This window comes from Limulus polyphemus, unplaced genomic scaffold, assembly GCF_000517525.1.
Source record: "Limulus polyphemus unplaced genomic scaffold, Limulus_polyphemus-2.1.2 Scaffold961, whole genome shotgun sequence".
Lineage (NCBI taxonomy): Eukaryota > Metazoa > Arthropoda > Merostomata > Xiphosura > Limulidae > Limulus > Limulus polyphemus.
In genome coordinates, this window is record NW_013666571.1 from 167,297 (window position 1) to 178,937 (window position 11,641).

The window sequence follows — 11,641 nt, forward strand, 5'->3', positions numbered from 1 at the left end:
AACGGCCGGCAACATATCATTGTTGCCTTTAGTAGAACTTCAGAAAAAACAGACATCATGAGCGAATTAACGCTTTAACATTGGCAGAAATAGTCATACCTTAAACATTAGGATGAAATATCAAAATCTTACGTAAAATATGTTTCTTAGAAACATTAATCCTAATATAGCTAATTGTATTCCCTATCTCCATCCACAGAAAGTTCCACGTATCTTGCTTGAACTAAAGGGTGTCTTTATGTATTTTAGAAAATTAAAGACCTCAGAAGTATTGCGACACTATTATGTTAGAAAACGATATTGGTCTGTATATCAGTTAGTTAATTTATCAACCAATGAATATATAAGTTCTTGTTCAGTTGAAGATTTTAGAATGCTTATACAATATCTACAGGCAAGTGGTAAAAATATATTTATCAAGACAACAAAATTACGAACAACATTCGTTAAGAATAATTTACCTCAGAAATCCTGCTCGATTAAGATGGATTAATTTCTTATTCAAAAATAACTCTTTTTGCTGGCCATGTCCTAATAAAATTACTACGATTTATCTGTACCACGTATGAAAACACAGGAGTCTTCTAACTGATCTTTAAGATTGACTCTCAGCTCTTTGTTACCCATATCTGGAGGAGAGAGAATGATCCAATTCCTTCTGTTCCTTCTGCTGCCTTCGCAACAGTTTCGTACAATATGTGAAACGATTCCTGAACTCTGTGTTGAATCTCTCCTGTAACAAGACGGAAAATGGACTAGAACATATATAAATTTGAATGATGCATAAGATAAAAATAAAAGTATTTCACGAAATATATCACTTATATTTATTGACACTTAAGTAGTACACAGGCATTACTTATGTTCCATTACATATGTGCATCTATAATATATTTTTATACAATGTAAAATTTCTGAAAACACACGTAATATCTCCCTACATGGAAAGTATATTATTGCCGTGACCCAAGAAACACCATCACACATTAAGTTACAGAGCAATCTACAGAAATGAATACAACTTCTTAAAAAGCTGGATTACTTCTCAGACTCAAACTGATTAAATATAATGGCACTTTCTATATGTTATCTATTGTAACCTACACACAAAAAACATACACAATTAATGCTTATACAAACGAATAAATTAATTTTACACTAACATTTAAAATTTTATAATGTTTATTTACAATCTGCTATATATAATTTCGAGCAATGTCATATTATATAAACAAAAGAGCCCCATCTACTTGTTCGTTAACATGATTTTAATACGATATTTTTATTCAATTTTATTTTGGAATTAAAACTAAAAACGTTAAGCTACACATAAAAAAATCCCCCGGTGGGACAGCGGTAAGTCTTCGGATTTACAGCGCTAAAACCAGGGGTTAGATTCCCGTCTGTGGACTCGGCATATAGCCCGATGTGGCTTTGCTATAACAAAACACGCATATAAAAATATTTTATGTTACAATAAATTAACTGTATGCATGATTTTAGAAAACAATATTTTTGTAAATCCAATAATCAATTTTCGGTAGATTATTTTTAAAATCATACTTCATTTAATACTAGACGTTACGCCACTACACAGAAATATTACATACACATAGTCTGAAATTGTATAGAAACGTTATTCACTATGTCAAATTATTTGACTAATGAAATTATCAGATGGATTATAGATGTCTATCTCAGATTATAAAATATTTTTATTTTTTATTTCTTGGTATTACGACTGTTAACACTGGATATATAATTTGTAATCTTATGAGCGAACTTATTTACAAAGGCAATTCCTTATTTCACTCTGTCGCGCATCTTACACATATATCTCTTAATATCAACCACAAAAAAAATGGGATGAAATGATGACATTCATTACTGTAACTGCATTTACAAAGATTTCTTAACTACAAGGAGTTTATCACACAAACGTTCTGATTTTTTTCGAATTCATAAGCCTACTCAGCTTAGTAACTTACATTGTAGATGGCGTACACAAATGGGTTATAACAAGAGTTGCTCATGGCCAGCCAATGACAACAAAACCAGATGACGTTGATATACTTATACCTGTAGGAATGAAATAAGTTTTAAGTAAAAAAAGAGCTTCTGAAACATATTTTGATAATTTGTTTAACGGTCTTTTGGAAAACAAATCTATGGGAAATTCACGCCATTTATTAAAGCATAATATAAAGATATAGAAATATAAAACAAGTATAAATTAATTAAATGAAGCATACAAGCTTCTCTTGGAAGCACGGGACAATATAATGATATTAATGTAATTAAAGTTAGCGATATTTTTACAGTTAATTTACGTTGAAGACTGAAAAGTTCATAATTAATACTTGTTTTTGAAAGTTTGAATGAGGTACAAATCCACTCATTGTAACAGCCAATACCATAAAGTCACAGGGGAAATATAAAATATATTTTCATTGATCTTCAATAACGAGGTTTCGCTTAAAGGGTTTTAAAAATGATTTAAGATATATGAGTCAGAAAAAAAAACTGTCGTGAGAAAGTTTTTTTTTAATAATACCAAGGGTTCGAATTTCAGGCACAGAACGCTGAAATGTTGAAACAAGAAGAGTATTCTTAAACAAGTAGACATATTAATCAAATCTATAAAATCTGTAGATTTGTTTGTAATTAAGCACAAAGCTACACAATGGGCTATCTGTGCTTTGCCCACCACGGGTATCGAAACCCGGATTCTAGCGTTGAAAGTCCGCAGACATACCGCTGTGCCACTGGGGGCCGAAATCGGTAGAATTTAAGAGTTCTTGAGTAAGGAAGCACGTTATGGTAATATAATAATATGTAGGCAAACTCTTCCTTATGCTTACAAATCGTTGTTTGCTTACCTATTATTAAGCATTAATAGTAAAAAGAGAGAAAGCAAAAACGTTTTGAAAATTATCATTTGGTGTACAGGTGATGTAATTAGCTTTAGTCAATAATACGTTAGATAAAACCTTAAAGCTATTAATACCAGCAGCATTTACCAAAAGGGGACAGTTTATCAGCAAACAATAATTCATTCTCCAGAATACATTTTTTTTCTGTAGATTTTGTCGTTTTAACATACTAAGTTATTAAAATTATATTAGAAAACTACAGTAAGCACTCGCACAATAGTCATTGTGAGAAAAACATTGCACTTCCATATTGTATGCACTAGCACAAATGCAGGCGTAAAATGACACTTCTATCGAAGTAAATGAATGGTGGGAGACAAAATCGTTGTAGTCTTATTAGCACAATCTAACGATATTTACATGCACAGCTTCATTACGTTTACTTTTGAGTTGAGAAGTAGATTTATTGTGTTGTGTAAAAGAATAAATGATTAATGCGAAAAATAGAAAAAAATATATGAATTTATACACCTAATGAGAGAAAACAACATTAATTCAATTAACACCTACTTATTCTTATGGTATCAAATTCAAGTAAAACTTCCAATATGCAAAATATAACCAACTATGAAACTCGATAATTACTTAGTCTCATAAGCTTAAACTTATGCATACTTACGTATTGATTGTTGGGTACACTTCTTGTAAAATATTGTACGTTTGGAATGGTAACCAACATATGGTGAACAAAGCAACCACGATGAACAGCATTTTGATGACCTGTAAGCAAAAATCATTTCGATTTTCACTGAATAAGTAAATTAGAGTTTATCAAGCGCTTCGCAGTCTGCAGTCTCACATCCTGATATTATGAAATATACTGAACGTTGCCGTCAAACGTTTTGATGGTAATAAGATGTTTCAGACTCACTTAGTATAATGTATACTTCATCAATAAAATTATATTTGATTAATGACAATTAGGGCGGTTAGAGCGCTCGACTCGTAATCTGAAAGTCGCGGGTTCGAATCCCCGTCACACCAAATCTGCCAACCCCCGCCTTTGCCTGGTCCAAACTCCAGGATGAAAAGGGGGAGGGTTGGGCGCGGGGCTAGCAACTCCACCCCGGAAAAACCAACCTGCTACAAGTAACTGCAACAACACCTTCCGTTGGCGAGGTGTTGTTGTGGCCCTATCAGCAGATATTAATCGCAAGAATAGGCAACAAGTATATTTTGATGACGAAGGTTTGATTTGTAAGCTGTTACTATAACATATAAATGAAGTTTAGGTGTTTTATTAATTTGGTAATTGGAGTAGAAAAATTGAATCCCGATTTTATTTTTCAAATATTAAGCTCATCCGTGGTATTTTATTTATCCTAAAAAATAAATCATTTAATCTATGATTTCTTTAAAACCTAATACTTTGTCAAATCAACACAGCCAAACAGTTTTATTTTTTCTGTTGCTCCTCTGGAAAAACTATAATTGGAAACAAGTTACAGTACCGCTTCTAGATTAAAGCAGTTGATTTTACATTTTAAAACTGTATTTTTATGTATTAAGGTTTTTGTTAATTATACTTTTTTTTCCTTTTATTATAGCAGAATTTTGTCATAATCTTCTAAACATGTGATTTCTGGTTGTAAGAAAAAAACAAACTATCTTTTGGTTATTTTCAGGTAATTATTTAGTGATCTCTCACCCATGGAAGTATTAATAAGCTATTTTCAGTGTTTGCTGAAATTAAATTTGCTTATATGTTTTGTCTTTCAAATTAAATATTTGACATAAGAAACGTCTCGTCATATAAATGTTACTACTGCCATAGATTTGACTCACATATGAGGTTAACGCAACAGTTAAGGTACTTTCGGACAAAATATGATAATACTGATTCAAAAAGTGTTAAATACATAGCTCATGTAGAAGCCATAGGTTTTCCAAACGCCAGTCTTTGGAAACGTAACAAATCATATAAATAATGTGTGTTTACTTACTAGGATTGTCTAAGGTGTCAGTGTGCACATTCGTACTTTTTACCTTAAGCTTTTATCTATTCTTTCGACATTAAGTTTTGTGTTGAAAACAGCCAATCAAAAATAGCAATTGACACATTCAATCGGTATTTATATATACTTTTCTTTACGCATTAGGCGAAGTATTTTTTACTTCCGCGAGTACAATCCTGATAAATAGATTAGACACTCACTAGTAAGTATTAGGTTGTGTTATTAACACTAGAGGACATATTATTTTGGCAGCACATTATTATTCATTCAGTAATATAAGTTTTTGTTTCGTTTAGCAAGTACAGTGGGTTGAGTACATTATATAATAACGATTTTTGGAGCCTTATCACGTCATCACAGTCCATGTAAATACAGCTTGCCAGCTCTCTCTGGCAACCGTGCATCTTGACGATAGCTCTGTTGTGTAGTTTCCATTAAAAAGGCTCCATGCTGGATTTCTACAATCCATCTAGTGTCCGAAGACGACGGTTTCCAAGCGCCCGTTCCAACAGTCTGATCGCACAGAAATCTATAAGCAATGTGTCCGGCAACATAACTAGTATGTCTTCGTATTTAATAAAATGAATACCCATTTCATTCTCTGACTGTTTGATGAATGCAACGGTTGAACGGAAGAGTTAACTGGAAGCCTTATCTTGAGGAATCCATACCCTGTTAACTTCTTTTACAAACGAAGTTCCTTCTTGGTTAGTGTTGCGTACTGTTACTCAGGACACTTCAACAACTTTTCCCAGTGAATGCTGTGTTTATGTTAAAAGACGTCGCACTTTGCTTACCACGACTGCGAGATGACTTGTTATAGGTCTCTATATGGATGGTGCTAGTACCCCGAGTTAATCCAAATTATTTTGTTTTTCAATACTTTTATGTAGGATATTCCCAATCCGAAAAATATCTTTGTGATATAAGTGTATGGATATTTTATGCCAGAAATGGATTAATTTTCGGTGACATAATACTACCTACCAAAAGCCAAACGATGTCAAAATGTAATTCTGATAGGTGTCGTTCCACTGCGACTTAATATCGTTTGTGGTTTTCACGTGATTTGCTGATTTGTTATTCATATAAAATATTCAAGTCTGTATTTATCCATTGTATACCTTACAATGAGCACTCCATCGTAATTAGTTATTTGAATAAATATTTTGTCATTTAAATGCCTGCTGGGAAATGTTAGTTACATAGAAATTATACTTCAAAAATTCTTTGAAATGATTAATAACTTGTTGTTCAGTTTTACATTCCAAACTATTTATGATAGAATAAATAACATTACATTTACGAAAGAACGTTTGTTGAATGTTTCATTTGAGTAATGTTCATCTACTTTTTAGTAAATGGAAAGTAAATAATGATTATTTTACTGTTGTTTAATAGTCAAGTAATTTAAGTATTTTTGTTAATTTCTAGTATGTGAAATTTTATGTTACAAATTGCAAATGTAATTAAATATCTAACTAATAAAATATTTATTAAGTTACTTTTACAAAAATTTCTCAATATAATGGGTTCAAATTCAAAATACATTTCCGAGGTAGATTTGTATTTGTTTTTATGGCATAAAGCTAGCCAGACTTTCTCTTGAATCTATCAATTTAACGTTTTTAAGGTGAATTCAAATTTTGTTTATACCTTCAAAAACAAGTTACTAATCAATTAGAGATTACGAGGTATAAAGCTAGTTTTTCAATTTTTCTTATATGAGAAATTGTAGTAAGTCTAGGGCGTTGTTTAATACATCAAACATGATGCTGCAATCAGCGTTATATGTTCAGTTTCGGTTTTCAGATGCGGAAGTTAAACAAGTAGAAATGGATAATAGGGTAATGCCTAAGAGATTAAACCATACGTGTGCCACATTATGATGGTAACGTTATCAATTTCGATTATTTCATTTTATAAAGTTAAAGAGAAACATCATATTCGTTTCACGCATACATTTTAATCATTAGAATTATTTGCAAAACTGAAATCTGCAAGAAAAATAAATTTATCAATTTGAAAAAGAAAAGTAGTTTCTACTAGAAAATTAACATTTTTGAAATAATTTCATAACTTTAAATTTTTATATTTTTTGAATACCTGTCTCGTTCTTTCTTTTACTTTTCTCGCAGATAGGATACCTTGGATAAAACGAGCACATTATATATATATATATATATCACGATGCAATCTTTAGTAGAGCATTTAACAAATCCACTTTGAGTTCAAACCAGAGAGATTGATTGGGATGTGGGCTCTCTTTGTCAGTAGCAAAGAGTAAAATGTAATCTTCGCATGATCAACCAGAACATGTATGCTAAAATTGAGAAAGAAAGAAAAACATACTGATTCACTATATTGATTCCCTAACTTTTATCCATGTGACTTGAAAGCATCCAAAATTTGAGGTTGGAATGGGGCAGTGGTTTTGTAACATATCATTTCTTTGTTATTTTATCCAAACCACTCTTGTTCATTTATGTCTTTTTTTGTAAGCATTTTTTGCACTTCTTTTCACCTACATCAATAAGTCAGTTTTTTATTTAATTGATTTCTCTTTACTAAATCTTCTCTAACTCCTTCATACATTGGTTTATGACTATTTCTAGTGCCTAACTTCCACTCTATTTGTTCATTTATTTACAAAGCCATAAATCGACACTCGACAGTGCACTAATATTACTAGTGATGAAATCTATGTAACAAATATTATCAATCCTCTTAAGAAATAGTTATAAACTGTAAGAAACGGGTTACATACTGCCACCTTGTGTCACAGTAGTGTGTGAAATTCAACTGCCTGGTACTCAGTTTCAAATATTTATGCCTATACAAAAAAACAAAAAAAACGTATAATGCTCCAGCTATATAGTTTCTCTTTTAAAAGCCAATGGATCAAAAAAACTCGTGGTATAGCTATGACTTACCCTTACGAAAGATGCTTTTATAATAAAAAAAATGACTACAGAAAAAGCAACTTGATCATCGCTAACTTATCTTCTGCTATTCATTCTATAACAGAAAAAATTACTAAATACCGAAGTAATGAATTGTAGAACTACAGTGTATCTTGGTAACAATGGTTTAATATTTGTTAACAGTCAGGTTATTTGTGCAAAATAAGCACAAAAGACTCATCCATTATCTCTACAAGTGCTTCTATTAGAATATCGAATACTTAGTTACGTGTCTTTAATTTTTATTTTACTTTTTTGGAAAGAATGAGCGCCAAAACTTAAAAACATGTTTTCTTCTGTTATAGTTATCTTCGAATATAATAAGGTGCAAACTTTCAAAGCTTCCCTGTCATCAAAAATACCTTCTTAAACTTTTAATCACCCATTTACTTGTTCACCTCCAAAAATCGACCACATACATTCGTACAAATACATTTTTATACATTCTTACACTAGTCATGTTATATAAAGACGAAACTAATATTTGTTTGTTGAATTTCGTGCAAAGTTAATCATAGGCTATCTGCGCTAGCTGTCACTAAATTAAAAATAATAGACTAACTAGTCAACACCACCCATAACTCTTGGGCTAATATTTACCAAAAAGTAGTTGGATTGACCATCGTATTATAACACTCCCACAGCAGAAAAAGCGAGCATGTTCGATGATGGGTTCGATCCCACGACCCTCAGGTTGCCAGGCCACGATCCTAGTATAGCTCTACATTTATAATCCTTTACCAACTTGAAATTTAATGCTTCAAGTAAACTATAACAAAAGCTTCATCGATTTGCTATAGTATTTAATATAAACTTAATGAGAATTTAATGTCCAGCAAAATAGAAGTTCTAAACCCCATATCGAATAACGTCTTATACTATATATTTTAACTGTTTGTATAGCATATGAATACGGATTGGAATCAACAAAACATGATTGACTTCCTGAGTAACATGTAGCATCTTACCACCAAGAAAATAAATCTTCAGAATTTGTGATTAGACAAAGTAGAAAACGACTGGTACTTTTCAAATGCCATATAAAGCTACTATTTTCCAAGACACGCAAATTTCAGGCTGCTCAGTCTTATATTGTTTGGCTTGTTATGAATTTCGCGCAAAGCTACACAAGGGCTATCTGCGCTAGCCGTCTCTAATTTATCAGTGAAAGACTGGGCTACTCTTTTATCAACGAATAGTGGAATTGACCGTAACTTTATAACGCTCCCACGGCTAAAGTAGAGAGCATATTTGGTGGGACGGGAATTCGAACCCGCAACTCACAGATTTCCAGTCGAGTGACCTGGCCATGCTAGGCTTTATATTGTTATTCGTAAAGTTGTCGTTATTGTTGTTTTAAGCGCAAAGCTCGACAATCGGCTATCTACACTCTGTAAACGTACCGCTAACCCAAGTCTATTCACTTTCAAACTTACAGCATTTGACAGGGCTCTAAGGAACATAGATACATTTGTATGAAAGTATGGGAGATGTTGGAAACAAATTTGGACGACATGAGTTATTTCTTGAAAACACTTTAGTAAGATTTTATTTCTTTAAAAGAAAATCCAAAAAACAGGTTACGAATTTTGCAAGTGCCTTCATCTAAGTATTCTGGCTTTATTAAAAATAATAATAAGGCTAAAGTTTCTGCATTACTTCTGGGAATCAGTTGATGATTGAAAACACTAAAGTAATTTAAATATAATTACTCATTATACCGTACACGCTCTACGCTTTTCAACAGTCACGCATTTTTCTTACTATTTAAAGTTAACCTACTATTGTAAGATTTAACATTTCGAATTCTCTCAAAAACCTTTATGTACTTAATAAACATTTGAACTGATGATTATCATAAACTCATTCACAACTTTTTATAAAATTACCTCCACTATAATGATCATACATATTTGGCAAAGTGCTTATTTTCCAGTCCACTTTAGAAAATGAAGAGAGAAGACATATTTGAATCCTACTAAAATGCCACCCCTCAGTGGCACAACGGTATGTCTGCGGAGCTACAAAGCTAGAATCCGGGTTTTGATACCCGTGGTGGGCAGAGCACAGATAGCCCATTGTGTAGCTTTGTGCTTAATTACAAACAAACAAACCCACTAAATATCTAAATACAGCAAAAAACAAACATACGTGCAATATGTACAGAAGTAGGAGAAAAATATTTTAAATTCTTGAAAAATAAAAGTAATGATAATTTATCGTAAGAACATTTCAAAAAATTCTATAACCTTTGGAGAAACGACATTTAATAATTAGGTCAATCAGAAATAGGATTATAAATCTGGATTATTTTAAAAAAACCTTTTATTACTATATTTACTTTAAATGAGCATGGCATGGCCTGATGGTTAAATCACTCGACTGACAGTTTGCGGGTGACGAAATCAAACACTGTCACCGAACATGCTCGTCCTTTCAGCCGTTGGGGTGTTATAATGTGATGGTCAATTCCACTATTCAATAATAAAGAGTAGCTTGACAGATGGTGGTGGGTGATGTTTACTAGCTGGTCATTTCAAAATTAGTGACGACTTACACAAAATTCAACAAACAAAGAAAAAAGTACTTTAAAATATCTAATATTTTCCTATATTGTACTATATTCCGAAAGAAAAACAGTGTGTATAAGCAATTGTCTACCTCACTCTTGAAAAAGAAAAAGGTTCGAAATATCATAGTTTTAGATTAACACTTGAAAGTGGGCCCTTTCCTTCAAAATTGTAATTACTATTTTTTTTTTGTCATCTCTTTATATGCATATGGTAATAAGTCTATCATAGAGCGGAATTTCTTTCGTTGTAACCTACAAATTATGCTGAATCATGTTTTCCAAAAGTAAACATCTCAACCGTAATTGTCTTGTAATTAACAAGATGTTTGTTTGTTTTGAATTTCGAGCAAAGCTACACGAGGGCTATCTGTGCTAGCCGTCTGGGCTAATCTTTTACCAACGAATAGTGGGATTGACCTTCACATTATAACGCCCCCACGGCTGAAAGAGCGAGCATGTTTGGTGTGACGGGGATTCGAAACCGCGACACTCAGATTGCAAGTCGAGTGTCCTAACCACCTGGCCATGCTGGGCCCTTAACAAGATGATATAACCAAATTAAACATGAGGGTATCTTGTCACGTGATTGAGGGAATGAAGAGTAATTTTTCTCAAGGACGCTATATACTACCGTTAACTGTTATATCTATTCAATATGGTTATAGAAAAACGCAGAGAAAGGAACAGAAATTTAGAAAACAAAATTAAATGAAGATAGTGCTTCATTTCTATCTACTAGTTTCTAAAGGAAATTGATTTCTCTACTAAAAGGTCGATAAGTTGATGCTGAATTCTCATAGTCGCACAGCCAACTAACTTCTGTAGAATCATGACCACTCTCCATCTATCACCTAGTAATGAAACTAAGATTAAAAACCAAGAAAAAAAAAGATTGTAACGTGCAGTAATTAAGTTATCTTGTCTTGGGTGGAAACAAAATTACAAGACTTGTCGTTTTTTTATTGAAAGTTAACTTTGTATTTTAATCACGTTGACATAGCTCTAGTACAAACCTCAAAAGATACGGAAAAAACCGTAACCGACACTTTCAACTTCCCCAGTTTCTGACACTTATCTCTCGAAGTAGGTAAGGATAACATTTACGAACCAGTACTAACGTTTACCTTCTAGCTACGTACACAATCACCCAAGCCAAACTAGCTTTATTCAGAACGCTGACCATAACACCATTCATTGTTTGTTTTGTTTTTGAATTTC

At 32.4% G+C, this 11,641-nt stretch overlaps 1 protein-coding gene across 1 annotated transcript in view; it reads right to left on the reverse strand.

Annotated features, from left to right (window-relative positions):
- Positions 1-400: 400 nt before the first annotated feature.
- The window catches only part of LOC106461444 (tachykinin-like peptides receptor 99D), a 40,196-nt gene continuing 28,955 nt past the window's right edge, over positions 401-11,641 (reverse strand). Inside the window, exons 2-4 of the mRNA XM_013921266.2 lie at positions 3,553-3,653; positions 1,989-2,079; positions 401-733 (exon numbers count right to left, since the gene is read on the reverse strand). Coding sequence (XP_013776720.2) covers positions 620-733; positions 1,989-2,079; positions 3,553-3,653 — 306 coding nt within the window. The 3' untranslated portion in view covers positions 401-619. The remainder of the gene's footprint in view (positions 734-1,988; positions 2,080-3,552; positions 3,654-11,641) is intronic.